The sequence below is a fragment of the Aristolochia californica genome, unplaced genomic scaffold (assembly GCF_029961685.1).
Source record: "Aristolochia californica isolate CCGP_79_NKW_82.1479 unplaced genomic scaffold, dmAriCali1.0.hap1 SCAF_5, whole genome shotgun sequence".
Lineage (NCBI taxonomy): Eukaryota > Viridiplantae > Streptophyta > Magnoliopsida > Piperales > Aristolochiaceae > Aristolochia > Aristolochia californica.
Window position 1 is genome coordinate 39,961,639 of NW_027182214.1, and position 22,953 is coordinate 39,984,591.

Genomic DNA, 22,953 nt, shown 5'->3' on the forward strand with positions numbered 1-22,953 from the left:
GCTCCTTGGATTAAGATGATTAAACCCTAATAGTGGCGTCCTTCAATTATGAAGAGAAAATTAGGGCAACTGCGATACAAGAGTAAAATTTCCAAACCGTCCTTAATGAAACAACAGTCAATATATAGTTGATCAAATGGGGGTTCCGCCCCCGCACCCCTGAGATGGGGGCTTCCCGCCCCGCTTCAACCCCCACGATGACCTGACCATGCAAGTTGATTCGCGACCAACTCAAGGTAGAGCGTTAATTAAGCTCCACAACTTAACAAATACCTTCTCTATATCTTTCACCCTAATATTTCTTACAACTCTATGGTTCATGAATCAATTACCCATTATCAATTTGCTCAACATTTCACCTTTTGAATTATTATTTCACATTCCACACGAGTATACTCAATTTAGGAGCTTAGGTTGAAAATTTAGGGGTGAAAATTTAAGCTGAAATCTGCATGCAATCAGAAAAGAAATGGATATCCATTAAGATCATAAACAAAGGTAGGGACGTAGGGTAGGGTTCTCTCCCCAAAACTCAATTGACGAAGCTACTCATTTGAGGAGGAAACACAAGTAGATGAAGACCAAGAATATGACTAAGCTCTTGCCCAACAGAACACTTAGTAGGCATGATTTGGAGCCTAATGTTGTCAACAATAAGGTCTAGGTCAATCAATTTGTTGTCATGGTCATCATGCTTTTTCTACGCTTTGTCTACTTCTATGAGGAAATTACGATTTTTAGAGTTAGTAAAAAATAAACAAAAAAATAGAATTTGAAGAATTAAATGTGTTTAGTAACTATTTCATATATATATAATATATATCTGTGCTATTCCATTTGCCATTAGTGATATTAATCACAAGGGGAAAATGACTACAAGATAGTTGAAGTGGTCTGATGAATGATAGACATCCCCACGTATTGGTCTGCTGGTGTGTGATCACATGGATGCTACTGAATTTCCAACCCACACCTTTTCCTATTGTTTACTCCATATTAAGCATTGGGCATCTTGTTTGACTTCATCTCCTTCATCAGAAGTAAGAAATCAGGATGACGATCATCTCCTGATTCATGTTAACTAAACCCCTCTATATCTCTCACCAAGTCACATTCGAGGAATCATTTCCTTCTATTCATCCACAATCGTCTCATGACCACTTCAGATCTCATCCCTTTGCCCTAACATGAAAGATTGTTAAATAATCGACCTATAAGAACGTAGTTGGATGTAAGTAGGTTCTCAAAGTTGAATGATGGTTCAGTTGAAAAGTATTGCCTGATTGTTAGCCAAATAGTTTAATCAACAACATAGTCTCAATTAAATGCTGAAAATAGTACCAACCAACATTGTTTTTTCTTAGGGTTAAAAAATATCAATAACGTTCTAAAAGAGGGGGATATGCATTGCAAGCAGCGGCTAACTCCTGAATTTTCATAAACAACTAATCTGACTTCACAAAGCCTATGGTGTCTGTCTTCTTGTGTTCCCACTGCACATACTTCTCCCTTCGAAGACAAGATATAAACTTATATTCCTTTATAGCACAACAACAATTACAAATTCAAAGAAAACACTCCATCTATGGGGAGGAAGCTGAACACACTCTTCTCCATCAAACCCAAGCCGCACATCACTCTGAAACTGAAAGACAATTAATCTTGTCTTTTGTTTTTGTCTCTGCAGTAAACCTAATTCTATTGCCACATGCTTAATTGAAAACCTGCAAGCTGTGACAAAAAGGGAGAAAATGGGGGGAAATAACTCTCTATAAATTGGAAAAAAAAAAGCAAATAACCTCCAAATGCAGTGCATCCCAAGGAATTAGAACCAAATACACGATCACTCAAGTTTCCTCTTCTCCACAACCCAGTTGTGAATCTTGCTTAAGAACACATCTAATCTTGCATATAGTCTTCTCAGTTTCTCCAAAGTCATCACAGCATATTTATCAATAAGATCTTCATACTTCTCATATAAAGCAGGAACAGTCAAAATGAAGACAAGACCTGCCAAAAGGAAACATTTCAATAGGTACAATTTGGTGTAGTTGCTTGATAAACCACTGATAATTCATTACTTCAGCTCAAGTAGCCAAAAAAGAAAAAAAATATCTCTTTACCAAAAATTTCTCCTGATTTCAAATGCAACTGAATCCTATTGAATTGAGCATGGTTCCATCCCACAATCACTAACCATTTAAGAGGTCTATTACTCAACCTTATAACTCAACCACACTTCCTAACACTTGTCAATGTGAAACTTTTTCCTTCTCAACACTCCCCCACATCTAGGCATATACACATAACCGGCCTGAGACGTGGAAAATACACAAGGAGCACAAACTCACAATTGGCATGCAATAAACCAAGAAACCAAACTCTTAAATAGCACAGAAACTTTCAAGCTTCACAAATAAGATATTAAAGAGACAGAACAGTGGTTCTGAAATACAGCGCATGCATAAAATCACTGAGACAACACACGAAACCAGTAACTCAACTTTCAAACTCTCAGATTCAGCAACAAGAAAGACAATCGGCCCTCCCTAGTACTCACAAATTCAGAATGAGTCTATGACACATGAAAAAAAATAAAATTTCCAGGAAGCATCCACCATTCACAATCATCTCAGCATTTGACACAGGCATAACAAAGGATAACTAGTGGAAAAGACTCAACCGGACTTGTATTCCAGTCTCACACTGCTTTGGACTTAACAAAACCCTATGCTTATCAACTAGGTAAAGGTTTCCTAACCTCGGTTAGTCATTTTGGGAGAAACAGATCAACTTTAACAAGGCTGAAGTCACAAAAGTATAATAATTAGACTTGGTGACAAACACGTAAAGGTTAAAAGAGAACTATTCCAAATTAAATATGTAAAAAGAACACAATCACACCATACACATAAGATATGATACAACATAAACAAGCAAACTGAAATTGAAAAATGGTTCAATTTGTCACTGTTTAGCTTTTGAAGATGGTCTAAAAGAAGGATATGTTTCTCCCTTCCAGCAAATCTCAAACATGTCCTTAGGAATCCCATGAGAAAAAGAGAACTCACTTGTATAACCTAGTGTCAGAAAATCAGCCCAATCACCAACACTTGAGACCAGCCATAGCCATGCTGCTACTTTCACGAAAAGCACTGGATCCTTTCCAAGGGAAATATCATGAGAAACTGCAAGTAAAGTATTTACACGAGAACGGACAAAAGCTGCAGCTTCATTCACGAAATCTTCAGACAGTTGCAAATACGGCAAGGGAGGAGCTGGCCTGGCATCAAAGATCACTCAGGGTTCAGATTGCCTTGGAAGATCCACTTCCTTTGGGGAAAATAAGGTTTAACTGAAGTTATTAATTTCAAGTAGCAACTGTTAGAAGAAGAAATCACAGTCTAACAAACTTTAACAGGTGGTTCACACATTAAGCAACCTTTTATCTACAAAACAACCTAGTCACGGCACTGGTAAACAGTACATGCACAGACAACACCAGCATTTGTATGAATAAGCTAACCCTCTAAACAACATATTACATGCATTGATATTCATCCCATTTAAGTTTTACAATCTCCATTTCTGTCTATGCAACAGCGAGGGGTGACCTCTTATGTCCTCCACCGGGTACTAGGAGAGAACAGGGTATTGCTGTCTGATTTTCTCTTCCTATGTAATAAATGTTAGTCTGATTTTAAGAAAGCCTTAACAGTTTACAAAAAAAATTTGTTTTTGATTATTGAACAAAAAATTTGCAGACTAAGGCACGGCGGTACCACTTTCATTTGAAAACCCCTTTTATTTAATCCAGTAATCTTCACAGTTTATTGCTGTGTATTTGCCCCTTGATTTTAGAAGATAATTAAAAATCAAGAAACAAAGACATTTCACAACCTAGATATTGATTACATCTCACAAGAAGCACACTATCTAGAGATTTTTATGTTTGGAATGACAAAAAATGAAACAACTAACTAGTGCAAGGTCATAAAGTAAAATATATGATGAATTACCTGCCCAGGGTTGCTGCAGCTTTTGCCCAGAGAAAGAGAATGATAAACAAAAGGAGAAGAACATTTGATACAAGTGACAATAAAGTATAACCAGATTTCTCAAACACCACCCAAGCAGCAAGTGTTGCAACCAGAATCCCGACTGTCACGTTGCTTTTCCTCCACAGTATGACATCAGCCACTATCAAAACCAGACGAACAGAAACCAACTTGCTCAAGATCTCCATATCATAAATGAGACGATCAAAGAAGTAGACAGTGACATAGAATCCGAGGATATTTGAGGAATTCATCAGACCTAAACATTTACTAATGCTATCTAGAAAAGCTCTTGAAAGACCAAAACCAAAAATGACCACTGCAGATAGAACCTTAAAATTGCTTACTTGGATTAGAAGCAAAATGCAATTCCAACTAATTATTCCAAAAAATTGATATTCTAGAACTTGTGACTTGGGGGCGTGTGTGTGCATGTGTAATCAACATTCGGAAAAGATGGCTCCTGAACTTTTTTTCTTTTTCTTTTTTTCTTTTTGAGGCAATAGCTCCCGAACTTAGCTGATATGTTCCAAAGGAAAATGAAAATACCAGTAGATGAAATACAAGAAATGGAATTACTAAGAATGAAATTTGTAAGCAATCAGATCTAGTAAAAAAGTCTCCAAAGTAGAATTGCTAAAGTTACACTCTCAAAGTCACGGAATCCACTTAACAAAGTTTCTCCTCCGAGGATCCTATTTGATCTGAATTTGGGCATCCAATGTTCGCTTCTGATAACATGAGAGGAAAGTCTACCACTGAATCCTCTTCACAACTCTACCTACTAAGATTCTCTAAGTACGATAAATAACCCAATTTCTTATCACATATGTACGCTTCTCAAAGTTTAAAATGATAAACTTCAGATTAAACTGCTCAAGAAACAACTGAATCTCAGGGAGATTGTCCACAGAATATAAGTTCTCATTACTTCAAGTAGCCTCTAAAAGGAAGTCAGAGACATGACAAAACCGCTATGCCCATAAACCCTACAACCGCAAACAAATATTTAGATCGAAGGAAAAGAACTGCGATTCCTCCACGAATCATACTTTAAACAAATGTATCGAAAGAGCATCCCACTTTCAGACTCACCCACAGATAACAACCACAAACTAACAAAAAAAGGGATAAACACGACGCATGTCGCCTCGAGAAGATCAAGACAAGCAGAAAAAAATGCGATGATAATTTTTCCTCACCCGCTCCGCCTCCAAGAATCTGATGCACTGATCTCTCCCTGTTAAACAATCGAAGAGAAGAACCCCCCATGGATCTAGCCAAACTCGAACCCTGAATCCAAAGGGGAGATTCGGAAACCCGATGACCTTGACACGGAATGCCGAAGCGCCTTTTGCTTTTACTGCATTCTTAATGGCTTTTCTCTTACGTTGGGCGGTTTGGCGGATTCCAAATCCAGCCTAAAAGCAGAAAAACCACTCATTGCTCCCTCTTTCCTTTTTATTTTCTATTTACTGTTGAAGAGTACATTTCTGGTTTTGGTCGTGGGAGAGAGTCAGAGAGAGACTGCTCACTGCTCCACGCCATGGCGGCCCCTTGGCTTTTCCTGAGCTTTCTGCTACCTTATTTCACACCAACTTTTTCTTTTCCAAGGTTTTTCCACATCTTCAAGGGCATTTACGTCTTTCCGTATCCTTCTCCGGGTCCCACTTTCCGAATCTCACCGTCTTATTTTTTTATTTTTCCCGCTACTTAGGCTCTTCAAAATCTCAACTGAAACAACGACTCTCTGGTATTATATCGAGTGTCTCCAAGAGGAAAACAATGGCGCTCGGATTCAAGAACTTGCTTCTCCCGTTCCTTGTTCTCTTTGCTTTCACCTTCTTCGTGTCCGGCGACTCTCCGATCGGCATCAACTACGTCGACTTTGCCCGGCGAAGTCTTGCACCGGGTCCCGGTCGAGTCGTCGCCTTCCTTCTTCGAACATTTCCTGGGGTCACCAGGGTCCGCCTCCCGGACCCAAATCCTGAAACCGTCCGCGCTTTCTCCTACTCTGGGATCTCTCTTCTTCTCTCAATTCCAAATTCTTTAATCCACAGCTTTGCTTTGAACAAATCCAGCGCTCTCAGGTGGCTCTCCTATCATGTCGTGCCCTTCTATCCCCGGGCACGGATAGTCATAATTTCCGTGGGAGATAACGTGGTCTCCGCCTCTCCGGAACTCGGAGAATTCATACTGCCTGCCATCGCTAACCTGCATCATGCGCTTCACGAATTCGGGATTCGCAAGATCTCTGTCTCAACTACTTTCTCGTTCGATGTAATCAAGAATCCCTTTCCTCCGTCTACGGCCCAGTTCGAAGAATCAGCATCTAAGTCGCTCGTCTCGCCGCTTCTTGATTTCCTCTCCGCGACAAACTCTTCGTTCTTGATCAATCTTTACCCCTACCACTTCTTCCGGTCAGCGGCGGAGCTGCCGATCGGGTACCTCTTGTTTCAAGAGAATCAGCCCTTCACTTACCGGGAGGATCCAATGACAGGTCTCCGATACCGAAATCTCTTCGATATGATGATCGACGCCGTAATTACTGCCATGGATGCCCTGGGTCGTGATCGTAGTATACCCGTCGTGGTTACGGAAACGGGATGGCCAAGCGAAGGAGATGTTAATGAGCCCGAAGCTAATGAATTTTTCGCGGGTATTTATGTCAATGGTTTGGTAAGACATCTGCGATCAAATCAGGGGACTCCGTTGAGAAGAGAAGGGGCAGCGGCTACGTACATCTTCGAGCTGTTTGATAACAAGCAGAAGCAGGGGCCAAGAACAGAGCGCCAATGGGGGATTCTCTATCCAAATCTGTCGAGAAAGTATCCGATCGATTTTTCTGGTTCGGAACGAATCGGTAATGGAAACTGGAAGGAGCTGGCGGTAGGATTCTGCTTGACGATTGTAATGGCTCTGCAAAGGAAGGTGTAATGGAGACAATTGTAGGTTTTGAGAAGAAAAATGTGAAAAGAAAAAGGAAGAGAGAAAATTTCCCAAACCCTGACCTGCTCTTCCATCTCCAAATTTTGCCATGAACGGAGTTCTCTTATTAAAACGATAATCTTAGCAACAACTATACCAGTTCACCCTGTCATTTCAAGGTGGATCTTTTCAAAATATATAACCTTCCATTAAATTTTTCCTCCTATCATAAATGGAGCATCAGAATACAAATCTGGGAAATGACACATCAACGAATGCCTAGTAAACCCTCCACTCCACTTCAATTTACCCTTTTTTTATCTCATTTTCTTTTTATGATTGATTTAGGTTATTTTGTAATTAATTTTTTAAAAATATATTATTTTTTTTAAAAAAAAAATCTTACACTTTTCATTTCATTACCTTTACGTTAATATAATAAAAATATAAATTTTGATTATTAATTATTTAAAAAATAATTAATATAACTAATACTTTATTTTGCATAATACCTTAATGTAATTATTTTACTTTAAGATATTATTTAATTTAATACAATATTTAGTAAAAAAATTATTTTTAAAATTCTTATTCGTTGGTACAAATATTCTACTTCTTTTTTATAATAAAAAAACATAAAATTCATATTAATTAATTAAAATAATGTATTCTTACCTGTTTAACACATTTTATTATTGATATAAAATATTTTAGATTTTTAAAATCTAATTTATCGGTACAAGCTTTATTACCTTATATATAAAATATTTAAAAATAATATTTTATTTTTAAAAACATATTTAAATCATAAAAATATTTTCAAAAAGATTTAAATATTTTTAGAAAATAAAATTTTATATTTTAAATTTTATTTTCATGACAAAAGTATTTAAAATATTTAAATATTTAAAAGTATTTTTAAATATTTATTCAATAATGTATTAGGATGACATAGCATACTACGGTGTGACATGGCTGATTGATGATGTGTAAGTTGCGTGGCATAAGACTCTTAGGGTGCTTATGTGGCATGATGGCGTGACTCCATGTAATCGGCCAAAGCTTACATGTAACCTTTAACTGTACATATGTGCAAATAAGTTGGGTATTTGTACAAATAAGTTAAAAATTGGTTATTTGTGTTATTATGTTAAAAAAAAAGTGGGTAATATCCTAAAATTCCCCAAAATTAAAGGATTTGTCTAGTTTGTTCACTTTTTATGTGATTTGCTACTTTGTGATGTAAAAAAGGTCACAACTGTTTTCTATATAAAATAAATTTGTTTCTTATTTTTTTCATCAGTTCGTCTTTACCTCTTCTTTGCTCACTTTGAAGTTGATACACAACTCAACGTTTATTTCTCTCTTTCAGTTTCCTCTACGGATTTCCGTTGCCATATCTCAAGTTGTCAGTATAGTTTGAGTAGTGGGTGTGATTTTTCAGGTGAAGTTTATGTGTTTCTTACTTTTCTTGAAAAAAGTAGTGCATAGTTGTTGATTAGTTTGCCTTTTCTCATTTTGATCTCCTACAATCGAGAGAGATGGTTTGTTTCTATGATTTGCTCTATGTTCTTTATAGTAGAATAGTTTATAACTTGTCATTTGGTTTTATGACAATTGTTTTACTTGATTCGTAGATAATGAGATTTTTGTTGTCTTATTCTTTGTTGTGTCTAACTATTGAAACCAAATATTTTTCTTTTTAACCAAATAAAAGAAATTATTTGTGTTTTGAGGAACGGGTAGTCGCAAGTGCCTTTTTCTTTCACAATTTTTTTTCTTTTATTTTTCTCATATGGAGTTGTCTTGCTTTATTTTTTCACCTCAAATCATCCCTTTACAGCGTTTGGCACCATTTTGTTGATTCTAATTGTTTATTTGTCTTCTTTTCTTTATCATTTTTCTCTTATTCAAGTTCTTCAAATCATCATCGGTTCTAGCTATTTAAGTATTTGAATTCTTATGAGATAATGTTGCTCACTGTGGATAAATATCAGATAATAAGAGTTTGTTTTCAAACAAGTAAACTGCATTTAGTTAGTAGTATTGTTATCATTCTTGAATCGTAATACTCTTTATTATATTAGCCCCAAATAAAACATATTATGCACTTATATTAAGATTTTTATTTTTCTTATGAAGTGACATGGAGGTATACTAAATGGTTGTTTATGATGTGGTTACTTCATGGCAAATAGGAAGACATTCTTCTTCAAAAGCAAGCAGTGGTACTGCCAGTAATTTTTAGTAGCTAGCGACGAAAAAAAACTTCATGATCTTGAGCCATATTTATTTGCTTAAGTATTTCATACACATAAATTTGGTTTTTGTGAGTGACTCATTGTCACACCGCTAGATTTAGTGAGTAATCACTCCTAGAACCTCAACATGTGGCTTAGCTTACTCCAGGCAAAAAAATATGCTAGTCAACCTCCAATTAAAAAAAAAAAAAAGCAAATAGAAGAGATACAAAGTCTTGAGTATAATGGAAAATCTTTTGCAAGAAAATGAGATGGTCACATCATGTTTGCAAAGCCTCTATAGGCAAAATAGGGATAAGCCTTTCTTATGCCCTTTTCATACAATACACTAACAGAATTTTTGCCACCTAAGTAAGGTAAATCCCCCTTTTTATTCAAATCCAAATGAGCATTATCGCACATGCCCTTACTGTCTAAGATAACCCTATCTTAATCAATTTAGAAAGGTCTTAAACTCAAATTTTGAATTTCTAACAAAACACCTAGTCAACCAGCCAGCCGTAGGACTGCTGCCCCTAAACCACGCCCCCAAGCTCGTTGGCTTGGCTTTCTTCATGTGCATGCCTATGCGGCAGCTACTATCTACAAGCATCCATGTTGTTGTTGTTGCCCCATAACTTTGTTTGTTTCACGTTTTTGAGCCACCTGAAGGTGTTGCTGCCCTCGGGTTGAGATATTAGTGATTGGGGGCTATCATATCACTTTGGAAAGCCCTTTTTGGTAAGGTTGTCAATGCACCTATTGTTGGTTGTCTCACATCCATTTTTGCATATTACACGTCCGCTAGTGTATCATGCTCCCACATCAATAATACAGATGTCCTTGTCGCATTGCCAGCAGATGCCCTTGTCGCATTTGCAAGTGGCTTCACTCTCCAGCAAGCCTTGCCATTTCACTAAGTACTCCTGATAATGTGGTAATGCCCCTTCGCCGTACCTTTTGATTAGAAATATAGTATACCTTGTCAGGAAAAGTGGTGGACACGTCTATAGGCATTTGCAGTCAATGGTGCATGAATCTTCATTGTAAGGTTTTAAGTAACTTACATGGAATGCATTCTGGATGCACAAAAAAGCTAGTAATTGCATATACAACATTTTTTACCCTTACAATGATAGATAATGGCCCTTCTTATCTTTTTATTGGGCCATTGTTTCTCGTTGGCACAAAATGAATTTGTTCAAGGAAAATTTTTGTGAGCACGAGGTCCTGGACCTTGAACTCCAATGGTCATCTCTTTTGATCATTGTACTTCTGCATACGCCTTGTAGCTTTATGCAGGAAAGCACAAGCAAGGTTGGTGCATTCTCTTCATCTTTTGGCAAGTTGCAAGGCTACTGGTCTCCACCCAAACTCACTTAGAAGTACATTATGAGACATGAGAGGTTGTTATTTGGTCACCAACTCCAATGGTCAATGGCCAATAGAGTTGCTCTTCTACAAATTGTATGAGAATTGGGCCATATCACGTAGCTGCAACAAGTTCTTTTGATTAGTACTCACAAAGTGTGCGAATATTCTTCCAAAATGGAATTGACAAAATAAATAGCCCCAGACTCATTCTTGAACGGTACAACGCTGCTCTATCTCATTGAGTTTGTTACTCAAGAAAATAATCAAATGTTCGTCCTACTCCAATACACCACCAATGGCAAATTTAGAGGCATCAATTGCTATTGTAAAAGACTTACTGGTAATCAACAAGCTACATGACTAGTTCTTGGGTGACCACATCTTTGAGGGACTTGTATACTTCTTGGCACTTGCTTAACCAGTGTATTTGTTGCTTTTTCTTCAAAAGATTCATTAAGGGAGTCGCTAAGGCTAAGAACCCCTTAATGAACCTCCAATAGTAATTCACAAGGCCATGGAAACTCCAGAACTCACTACTTTGGAGGGAAGCAACTATTCAACAATTGCTTGCACCTTCTTTTGGTTCGTCCAGATTTGTCCTCTACCAATCCGATACCCCAAAGAGAACACTTTCGTCAAGGCAAATGAGCCTTTCTCTTTTGATAAAAAGAGAGTTCTTTTGCAGCTCTTCATACACTTTCCGTAAAAGTAGTGCATCGTTGTTGTTATTGTTCATTTTCTCATTTTGATCTCCTACTGTCGGGAGAGATGGGTTTGTTTCTATGATTTGCTCTCTGTTATTTATAGTAGCATAGCTTATCACTTGTCATTCAATTGGTTCTATAATAACTATTTTACTTTATTTCGTTATATAATGAGATTTTTGTTGTTCTATACTTTGTTGTGTCTTACTATTGAAACCAAAGATTTTTATTTTTGACTAAATAAAATAAATTATTTGTGTTTTAAGGGACAGGTAGACACAAGTGCAACATGTTTATTAAACTTGTTTATTGTGTATTTATGGTTGGTTAGACTGATTTTATATTTTTCCAATTTTTCTGAAATTACTCTTAATATCTTTTGTCATAGTTGTTCATACAATTTCAATGTTGATGTATGCAGTGGTTGTACTCATAGAAATATTTCAAGAGATATTGTAAGTTTGTAGGTAATATACATGAAATTAGTGTTTTAGTTGGTCCCTATTAATCATCCAAATAATTCATGAAAAAGTAGTTGATGAAGGAACATATCGCAAATGTAAATCTTGATCCTTTTGTTAATAGAAAATGTTCTCATATCTTTGTTGACATTTGTCTAGGAGAAAAAATTCTTTTGCTCAAGGATCTCTTTGTGCAAATGCTCATTACTCGTACATTAAAAGTTACTACTGTGCATTTTTCTTTCACAATTCCTTTTTCTTTTAGTTTTCTCATATGGAGTTGTCTTGTTTCATTTTTCTCCTCAAATCAGCCCTTTGCGATGTTGGCACCATTTTTTGTATTCTAGTTGTTTGTTTGTTTTTCTTTTCTTAATCATTTTTTTCTTCTTCAAGTTCTTCAAATAATCACTTGTTCTAGCTATTTTAAATATTTGAATTCTTATGAGATAATGTTGTTTGTTGTGGATAAATATCGGATAATAAGAGTTTGCTTTCAAACAAGTAAATTGCATTTAGTTAGTAGTATTGTTATCATTCTTGAATCGTAATACTCTTTATTATATTGGCAAACAAAACATATTAGACACTTATATTAAGAGTTTTATTTCTCTTATGAAGTGAAATGGAGGTATACTAAATGGTTGTGTATGATGTGGTTACTTCATGGAAAATGGGAATACATTCTTCTTCAAATGCAATCAGTGGTATTGCCATTAATTTTTAGTAGCTAGCGATGAAAAAAAAACTTCATGATCTTGTGCCATATTTATTTGCTTAAGTATTTCATACACATAATTTTGGTTTTTGTGAGTGACTCACTGTCACACCGCTAGATTGAGTGAGTAATCACTCCTAGAACCTCAACATGTGGCTTAGCTTACTCCATACAAAAAAATATGCTAGTCAGCCTCCAATTAAAAAAAAAAACAAATAGAAGAGATACAAAGTCTTGAGTGTAATGAAAAATTCTTTGCCCGAAAATAAGATGTTTACATCATGTTTTATAGGCAAAATAGGGATAAGCCCTTCTTATCCCCTTATTATACAATACCCTATGAGAATTTTTGCCACCTACGCTAGGTAAATCTCCCCTTAATTCAAATTCAAATGAGCATTATCACACATGCCTTTATTGTCTCAGATAATCCTACCTTAATCAATTTAGAAGCATTTCAAACTCAAATTTTGAATTTCAAACAAAACACCCAATCAGCCAACTATTTGCAGGACTGTTGCACCCACACCTCGCCCCCAAGCTCATTGGCTTGGCCTTCCATGCGCATACCTATGCGGCAACTACTATTTGCGAGCACCCATGTTGTTGTTGTTGCCCCTAGGCTTTGGTTGTTTAGCGTTTTTGAGCCACCTGAAGGTGTTGTTGCCCTCGAGTTGACATATTGGCGATTTGAGGCTACCACACAACTTTGGAAATCCCTTTTTGGAAATGTTGTCAATGCACCCATTTTTGGTTGTCTCACATCCATTTTTGCTTGTGACACATCTGCTAGTATATCATGCTCCAACAGCAATAACGCAGATGTCCTTGTTGCATTTTTGCAGATAGGTCGCAACCTCCTCCTCAAACTGCCAAAGTTCGACATCCATTTGCCAAGTGGCTTCGCTCTCCGGCAAGCCCTGCCATTGCACTAAGTACTCCTGGTAAGGTGGCAATGCCCCTTTGTAGTACCTCATGATTATAAATTATGTAGTCCACTTTGTGAGGAAAAGTGTTGGACACATCTATACGTGTTTGCAATCAATGGTGCATGAAGGATCTTAAGAATCTTCATTGTAAGGTTTTAAGTTACATGGAATACATTCTGGATGCACGAACGGGCTGGTAATTGCATTTTGTAGGCAAATTTTGTAGCCCTTACAATGATAGACAATGACCCTTCATATCTTTTTGTTGGGCCCTTGTTTGTCATTGGCAACAAACAAATTTGTTTACGGAATTTTTTTATGAGCACAAGGTCCTCGACCTTGAACTCTGTTGAAGAGCAAATATGGAAGAGTCTTAAATGACTCTCATAATAAGAAGTCTTACAGAACCAAAATTATTGTGGAAGGAGGTCTCACGTAAGAGTTCCAGTTTAAATGTGTTTTAGTTATGTTAGTTTTTTATGCAGGCGAGAATCTGATGAGGGTATATATTCAGATCCGGAGTAATTAGTTGGATCCTTAATCGGATCAATGTAAATAGTTGGATCCTTAATCAGATCTTTAGTCGGAGTCGGATCCATATTCGGATATTTAGTCGGATCCTTAATCGGACCCTTACTCGGATCTTTTGTATTAAACCCGGGTTGGACCAGAATTATTAGGGTCGAGTTCGTGTTTTTCCGAGCTGCAGCCCGGGCTTGTCGGGGGCGTTGAATTTGGTTAAAAGGTTGTTTAGGTTTCTTTGAAGGAGGTTGAATGATATTTTGAATCGGAGTTAGAGAATTTCTCTACGATTTCAGGGCAGATTTCGTGACTCCTCCCGTAATTCTCAATTTGATCTACCTACAGGATAATCGCTATCCTGTCCGACGTCAGTTTTCTATTTATGTTGAGTTATTTAATTTTGCTAGGACTTATCTTTAAGTATTAGAGTTTGGGTGTAATTGGGATAAGGGTAGTCTTACAGAACCAAAATTATTGTGGAAGGAGGTCTCACGTAAGAGTTTCAGTTTAAAGGTGTTTTAGTTATGTTAGTTTTTTATGTATGTTGAATTATTTAATTATGCTAGGACTTATCTTTAAGTATTAGAGTTTGGGTGTAATTGGGATAAGGGTAGTTTAATTGTAATTGGACTCTACTACTTTCATTTATTATAAGTAGGGGTTCATGTACTCAAATTACATCAAGTCAATGAAGTTTTTCTCTTTTTCATAAATTCAACATGGTATCAAAGCAAGTTCTATGAGTTGACTTGACCAACCCACAAAGATAACATGATCCTTTTTTTATCTATTATCTCTAGTAATTTAAGTTCGTATCTATCTTTTTTTTTCTCTTTTCAGTCCCTATACCTGTTGTTTACTTTACGTTTTCACCTCTATATTGAGTTTTTAATATTACATATTATATATATTGACGGAGTTTTATTCTGAGAATCATCTTCTTCTCTATTTTGTTTACTACTGCCTTGCTATTCTATTTCTGGGAGTTTATGGTTCATCGTTGATGGAAGTTACTAATTATCTTGTAGGATTATTTCCTCCATGGAGAAGAGAGGTTCATTGCTATATTCGGAAGCGCCATTGAGGAAGAAACTCTATTCTGAAAACTTGATCTTGATCTTACTACTGATTTTTTTGAAAACTCCTCTGATTACCAACTCTGGTTCATTGTTGTCTAGACGTGTTTGTTACAATCTGTTGCAGTGTGTTTTATTTATGGAAGTCTTCCATAAAATCTTCCATATTGATCATATTCGATACCCAGTGATCCAGTTTGGCCTTATCTACTAGCATCTGATTGGTATCTACTCTCATCCGAGCCAACACAGGATTTGCTCTCATATTCTTATTGCGGATGGATTGATTTATTTCAGGAAGTTTCCTTTCTTGTTGCTTCTCCGAGAATCTCTGGTTTGGTCGTTGTCTCTCTGCTGGTTCCGCCGATTTAGTTTGCCGGATCTTCTATATTTGGAAGTTGTTGGTCACAACCTGCTGCTAGTTTCGAAAATTCCTCTCGTCATCTTGTCTTGTTGGAGTTTAGTTGTTCGTTGCTATCTCTAGTTCATCAGTGATATGCTATGTGTTGTCCTGCTATCCTCGGCAATCAGGCAATCACCAGCGATGCTTCGGGAAGACGAAGAGATCTATCTTCTAGTGATTTGTTTCAGGTGCTATTGATTTCCATTTTCGAAAATATTTGCCTGAGCTGGCGGTGTGATGATCTCTCCCTCTAGTTTGTTGTTGTTCCACTCTATACGAAAGAGGGGAAGACGATTGCCAATATAATTTTTCCTAAGTTAGAAAAAATTAAATCAATGCCGCGAGACGACTCTACTGAGTCCATTTTCTGTTTCGGCACATTGGATTATTTTCTCTGCCAAGAACTCTGTTTTTGCCGAGTTATTTGATTTTACCAGTTCTGGCCGACAAGCTTCCGTAAACTTGCTTTGTTACTCAGTATCCAGCCTGTTGCTTCTCATCCTTCGCTCGCTACTACCTCTGCCGAATCGTTACTGAGCTATCTTTGCCACAAATCACAGTCCCGTTGCCATTGTCGAAGAAATCTTTTTGCATGAAAGTGAGATGTTATGTCATAAGCCTTTCTTATCCCTTTATCATACATATGAGAATTTGTCACCTAATCAATGCAAATCCCATCAGCCCCCCTCCCCTCCTTGTTCAAATTCAAATGAGCATATTATCACGCATGGCCTTATTTGTCTCAAAGATCATATCCTAATCAATTTTGGAAAGGTCTTAAACTCAAATTTTAAACAAAATATAACCATCCATCCATCTAGCCAGCCAATTGCACAATAAAATAAAATAAAATAAAATAAAATAAAATAATAACTCACTGAAGCAGATCGATTTTTATGCAAATGTAGTTTTGTAATTTTACACAATTGATTCACTCGGTAATTATTTTGTATGTTCGATCAGTTTTATTGTAACATTGTATCACTTATGTAGGTATTATGTACAATGCATATTTTTCTTTTTTCCATTCTAATTTTCTCAATATTCTCTAAGATCAATTTTTGAAAGTGGGATTTAAATTTTTTTCACTTTTTTATGTGATTCCATGTAACAAAAATAAATTCTTTTAAAAAAATGAAAATGCTGAAAAGAACGAATCTCGTTTTGATGAAATTTGGAAATTTATATTGAAGTAACTCTCAAAGAATTAAGAAAATGAAAAAAATAAGAAAAAGTTCCTGGTAATTTTGATATATGATTGTTATATATACTCCCAACAACAACGGCAGTATTCTACCCATGTTTTGTCTGCATTGATACGAGCAATCGAACAGCCGGCTTGTGAAAATTTTGGTCGCCGGATAATGAATTTACGATCCCCTCTTTCGCTGGAAAAAGATGAAATGACAGTGAGGTTCTTAAATTGAAAAAAACCCCAGATCCCTCGCCAGGATTTCCTTCTGTTCTTTTCCTGCGATTTGATGCTCCTGGTTCATTGCTGGTCTGGAACCCCGAAGCTACGTGTTTGAAAAAAATCCCTGTGCTCCAATTTTAGGTCCCGTGCTGCTCCTTTCCTTTTCCTCTGCTTTGTACATTATGCAATTTATTGTCTTTTTATCTGTGATTTGAGGAATTTGGATGGTCAATTTCGTTATACCTGCATTCTTCTGTACCTTAACTAACGTTCAATTCTACTACCCAAGGTCTTACATGGAAACTCATTTTTATTTGGTTCTCAAGTTGGGCCTTGGTGTTTTCTTGTACTGAAGAAACTACGAGTTCAAAGAATTGCCCGTGTAGCCTGAAGCAGGAGATTTCCCGAAAGTGATTTGTGTTGCGAGTAATATAGGAGGCACCAGGAAACAGAATTGACTCATTGATTGAAGTTTTGAAGTTCGAAAAATAGTCCAACTGCATATTCACAGCCTGGGTGGCCGAAAGAGTTGAACCTACACTTTTTTTTTTCTCCCTATAACTGTTCTCTCTTCCATCTGATGGAGCCTGGATCTGGTATATGCAGACAATAAACCTATGGTAGTTGCGTAGTAAGGAGTAGTTTCCTGCTGTATCAAACTTTGTGAAATCTCCTTGCGCTTCAGAATTAGATGTAAAATGAATGTGGAAAAAAGACTGGTCATCAGCAACAGAAGCATATAGAAAGGTAGATCTCCGGTTTCTCAGATTAGCTCTGTACTCAGTTCTGGTAGGGTTCTGCTCTCATTTTATTGACTCTTATAGAATTCCCCACCTCTAGACTGTCTACAGAAAAGTTACTCAGGGCTGCTGTGGGCTGGGTGGGCCTTTTAGTAGAACTTGAAAACTTTGATTTCAATTTTTCATGTGCTGATGAAATAAAAAATAGAGTGCATAGTGTAGAACTTGACCCTTGCTTATGCACGCGAAAATTGTCAAAACTTACCTGGATATATGGTTGTTGATTTGTTCTGTTATGAGGTTATTCTTGGAATAGTCCATCTCCACCTGAACTTGGAATAAGTTTAAAGATTTTTATGTTCTTTATTTTAGATAATTATGGAGAAAAAACCTTTTGGTTGTTTTTAAACTCGAGTCTGAATTCTGTTATTTCATCAACAAGTTCTATAATTTTACTTTACATTTGACGTTCCGTGAAGCTAAATGTTTTATTTGCATAAACTCTTTAGGTAGTTGCTATATCTGGGAACGTATCATACAAGACTATTTTCACTAAGTCAATTTGCAAAACTTTTTAGCAAGTTTTATGAGCTACAAACCACAATATTTGGCAAACAGTTTGTAGAGTTGTGAGAAAGCATGACATTTTGCTCAGTGCTACAATTAACATCTTCCAAGTATGTGAGCTGAAAATTCAGATATTATGTGTGAGCTAAGTAATTTTGGTTTCTTTCTCATATTTATTCCCTTATTTTTAAGCTTGTCAATTTTAAGTTGAAACGAATTTGTTCTGGTTATTCTTTTACCAATATAATTGAAGGCTTTTCAATGTACCGAATAATTTTTTCAGAATTTTCTTTCTAGGGGGAGATAGTTCCATGACTTCTTTTCTCAAAGAAAAAGCACAATTACCCTGACTAGTGAGAACATAAACCTACTAAACTTTTCAGGAATCTAGTTGAAGTCTTGAAGGTTAGAATTTTGTAAAGGAGTGGTTGCATGGTTTATATGATTCTAATTGTCAGAAATTTTTTGGAGACATGCAGTTTGAATTTAACAATGTTAGGTTCCTCTGTGTTAGCGAAAAAAGAAATTGCTCTTACCCTCCTCCATAAGTGAAACCAAGGAGGAAGGACAGTAAATTGAAAACCCTCATAATTTTTCTATTCCAAATTGGAATATATCACCACCATGTTAGCGGCGAGCAGAGGTGAACATTAATATTGTTAGCATCACCATGTTTACATTATTCGAAGAAGTGTAAAATTGAGTACAGGGAGAAGAAGTGGGGAGGAGAAAAGAGGAGAAAGAGATGAGAGAAGAGAGTCTAGAAACAACTCTCCTTATACCCTTATACACTTTACTTTACAGATAATTATAAATATACTCTTATACACTTAAACTTAATTTACTCCTTATATCTCCCACTATACATACTCAAATTACATCAAACCTGAACTACAGATAGATCTAAACATGTAGAACAATATACAACCGACTCTAGAGATCACAGCTAATTTAAAAAGACAAAAATACCCTTCAACTATTTTTCTAACACTATGTTTTCCAAGAAATTGCAATATAGCTTTCATGACAAAGGACTAGGTAGACTATGAATTTATGGGAGTGATTGGTGTTATGAAAATAAAAGAACTAAACCTGTACAAGGTTACTAAAATATCAACATGCTTAACCTGAGACAACTCATTGATTGGCTACAGTAGAACGACCAAACTGGCATTTTTTGGGATCAAAGACAAGTGATGGAAGTGTTTCCTTTTTTTAGTACATATTCTCAACAAACTGTGCTTGCAGGCGCTAGGGTTTTCAAATCCTGCATTTCCTACTTTGACCCACCTGATGAAACTGTGCAATTCGTCGCTTCACCAAAGGTTCATCTATTAACAACCTTAGGCCCTGCAAATGGCGAAATGCTTTTGCAGCATTAGCATCCTGACCAAAGGATTCGAAGTAAAGCTTTGTTAATGCAGTTCATACATTACCTAATCCTCATCAATGAGGATTCCATGTCCTAATCATCTTATTTTAAGAAAAGACAACGCAGGAGACCTCTGAATTCTGGTGCAAATAAATAAGTTATGACTTACTGTATCTAACATATGAATCAGTAGATCAATTTCAAGGTGGCTTCTGCCATGGTTCCTGTTGCTGGTTTTCATTATAATCATGTTCAATTTAAATTCTTTTCCATCAGGTTTGTATCCATCAGCTAATGAAAATTTTTCATCTTATTTGTTTAAGTATCAATATATTTAATTGCTAAGAGTGGATAAACCAACAAATTCCTAGAGAGCCCAAGTAACTATTACATGGATTTATGTCTCTTTTACAGCCCCAAGGACTCACTATATTTTGAAGACAGAGTTTTGATTAAACCAAATACTGGAAGATGTTAGAAAATTATTTGGGCTGCTTCATTCGTTTTTCTAGTAGGCAAAGTCTTAGTTTAAGGGATTCTTATTTCTTTTTCATAAATTGAATCAACGTACATCATAGAGAAGGATATTTTCTCTAGTTTGCATAGTCAGTTTGTTGGGGTTATGAGCTTCTCACATGCTTACAATTTCTGTGTACAGTGACTATTGTTAGAGATTTTGAATGGGGCAAGTTGATTTGGTTGTCACCATGTGACTCTTTTCCCTTTATTTCTTGCTTCTTGTCCTGGGACTGATGTTCCTGTAAGATCTGCTTTTTAATTGATTTGTTACCATCCTTTGTGTTTTTATTGGTGATGTGTGAGATGTCTAATTCTACTGCTAACCAAATAGTCTTCATGAAATTCCAAATGTTATTGCTCCATGCAAGAGATTGCAATTACATTTACAGCCTCCCCAAAGGCACATGAATATGGATTACTTTACATGAGCCTATGGTATTGGTTTTCATCATTATTTCACATTGAATATCTAATAGGCATCCAGGTCCTGGTTCCGTCTTTTGAGCCTTTAGGTCTTTATAGTTCCCCTCTACCATGGTATTACAATCTTTTAAGAAACTGGGAAATGTGGTCATCTATAATACTGATGGTGATTTTTGTTTTAACAGGTTTTATGGTATACACATATTCCAATGGTGAAAGTCAAGCGCAGGCAGCTTAGGGCAATTGCTGAAAGGAAAGGTCCTCTCCAAGGTGGACGACTAGCCAAACCTTCAACCTCCAAAACTGATGAGGAACAGGGTGGAAATGATTGGGTGATTGTTAAAAAACAGAGAATTAGGATATGGATTCCTCCAATATCAACGGAAAAACCACTGCTTCAAAGGTCAAATTTGAAACATAAAAGAACCAAACCAAGTCAGGTGCTTAAAGAAAGCCAACCTCGAAGCATGGCTAAAAGACATCTCAAGCATTTGCAATCTGAACAGAAGAAAAGCAATCATATTTCCAAGAACAAAGAGAAAAGCTCAAAAACCCAAAGTCCAGCACTGTCACTTTGTCCTCTGGATTGTATTATACCTCAATCCACTTATGAAATCACATCAAAAGATGCAAACCCATTTGTTGGGGAATCAGCTCCAGAGCCATCTTGGAAGCATATGGTAAGGATGAATAAATCCTCAAAAGCACATGTTAGCCCCATGAAATTAAGAACCGGAGTACTGGCCGGCCAAAGTACACAACGGTTGTCACTACTTGCAGCTTCATGCCACTACGAACCAGAAAGACCTTATACTTTTGAGTCAATAAGCTGCCTTAACACGGGTGAGTTGCAGAACCAACAAACTCGAGCTCTGAATCTTGAGAGGAAGCTAGAGCGAGCAGGTGGGTTGAGCAGGTGGCTTGTGTCACAAGGTTTGGAGCAGTTTGTGTTAATCTTTCAGAGGGAAAATGTAGATAAATTGCAACTTTTGAATCTAACCATGGGGAAGCTGAATGATATGGGAGCTACTGCAGTAGGACCCAGAAGAAAACTGATACATGCCATTGATAGACTCTCCCAACCGTACTATTTCTGATTAGATCGACCTAGACCCTTTATGCAGTTCTCAAATCCGTCAATTCAGTTTATTGAACTGGAGGCGGATGAGGAAGTCCTGTTCCTCTAATGCTCAATCTCGGGACGAAGAGTTTCACTTTGCTGCCATGCTATCAGAGGAAAACAGGAAAACGCAGTTTCGATTTCCCGTTATATATGTACATGTCAAAGATGTCAAGGCTTGTGGTGATTTGCTAAAATGGTACTGGTAGGAAGAAAGATTTTAAGGGCATTGCACAGATCAAATTTATCAAAATATAATTCGTTCGCACAATATAAAGAACCGTGTTAGAAGTTGTAATTTTATGTTTCTTGTGAGTATTTGCATAGTAGGGATTTGATATTATGTAAGAGTGATGGACGAAGAGACATTGTTGTATTATAATGTTAAGTTACAAGAAGGAAGCAAAAATTTTATGTCAAGTTCATCTTCTTTTCTTCTTTACAATAAAACAAAATTTTCAATAGCTAAAATTGTCTGTAAAAGACTAACACATTCCCCCTTGATAAGGTGAAAATTGTTCTGATTGACTCTTTAAAGAAGTAACGCAAGTCAGCAGAGAGGTGGTCTGTGATAAATAAGTAGCAGTGGGGATTCATCCATAAGGGTGGCATTGAACCGAGCCAAGCTCAAATTTACATATGTTCAAACTTAGCTTGATCTGAATACTTCAAACTTGAGCTTAGTTTTGAAACTAAAATTTGAATCGAGCTCGAACCCAAAAATTTTAACTGAGTTTGAGCCTAAGCTCAAGCGTGTTCGGGTCCCAACTTATATTTAAAAGTATAAAATAAAAAAATAAATAAAAAGAATATTGTGATGACCTTGGAACCATTGAATTGTAAGGTATCACAGAAGAGTATAAGACTTTGCAATGGAACATACTAATGTATAATAACTAACTTATTAGACCTAAAAGAAAGAACAATCACCTCCATCAATAGTGTTTATTCTATTGGTAAACAATAACATTAGATGTTGAGGTACCCAAAAGGGTTGAACGATCAATCATCTTTGAGGTTTGAGGTAATAAGAGCAACTATCAACCAACAAAAGGTATGTTCATTAGAGTAAAAGGTATGTTCATTAAAAAGGAATTGACAAGAGCAATTAAAATAAAGGGTATGTTCATTAAAAAAAATATATCCTAACAAGCCGAGCTTGGAAAATCTCGAGTTTGGCTTGTTATACTTAACAAGCCTTATTATCAAGTTTAAGAGCAAGCAAAGCTCAAGTATAAATTGAACTAACTCGAACTTTTTTCAAGTCGAGCTCAAACAGTTTGCGACACCCTATTTGCCCGCACACGACTAACCTCATCTTAATTCTTAGGTGGACACATTTTTCCAATAACAATTGAACTTTCAATCCTCTACCCCCCACTTGTTAA

General features: G+C 36.4%; 3 protein-coding genes across 4 annotated transcripts; 2 read left to right on the forward strand and 1 right to left on the reverse strand.

Moving 5' to 3' along the window:
* Positions 1–1,380: 1,380 nt before the first annotated feature.
* Positions 1,381–5,620, reverse strand: LOC137966441 (reticulon-like protein B12). The gene is made up of 4 exons (XM_068813051.1): positions 5,261–5,620; positions 4,020–4,200; positions 3,072–3,283; positions 1,381–2,010 (listed from the first exon to the last, which is right to left on the reverse strand). The coding sequence occupies exons 1-4, from the start codon at positions 5,328–5,330 to the stop codon at positions 1,844–1,846; spliced, it is 630 nt and encodes a 209-aa protein (XP_068669152.1). The 5' UTR covers positions 5,331–5,620; the 3' UTR covers positions 1,381–1,843.
* A 223-nt stretch (positions 5,621–5,843) lies between these two features.
* LOC137965325 (glucan endo-1,3-beta-glucosidase 12-like) lies at positions 5,844–6,995 on the forward strand. The gene has a single exon (XM_068811637.1). The coding sequence runs from the start codon at positions 5,844–5,846 to the stop codon at positions 6,993–6,995; it is 1,152 nt and encodes a 383-aa protein (XP_068667738.1).
* A 9,722-nt stretch (positions 6,996–16,717) lies between these two features.
* LOC137966544 (uncharacterized) lies at positions 16,718–21,962 on the forward strand. 2 transcript variants are annotated; one of them, XR_011116212.1, is made up of 2 exons: positions 16,718–16,965; positions 20,631–21,962. XR_011116212.1 is itself a non-coding variant. In XM_068813206.1 (2 exons), exons 1-2 carry the CDS (start codon positions 17,527–17,529, stop codon positions 21,540–21,542), a joined length of 957 nt encoding a protein of 318 aa, XP_068669307.1. In that variant the 5' UTR covers positions 16,718–17,526; the 3' UTR covers positions 21,543–21,962. The 2 variants fall into 2 exon arrangements, 1 of the variants encoding a protein (XP_068669307.1); XM_068813206.1 differs by having other exon boundaries at positions 16,718–17,571.
* Positions 21,963–22,953: the final 991 nt, after the last annotated feature.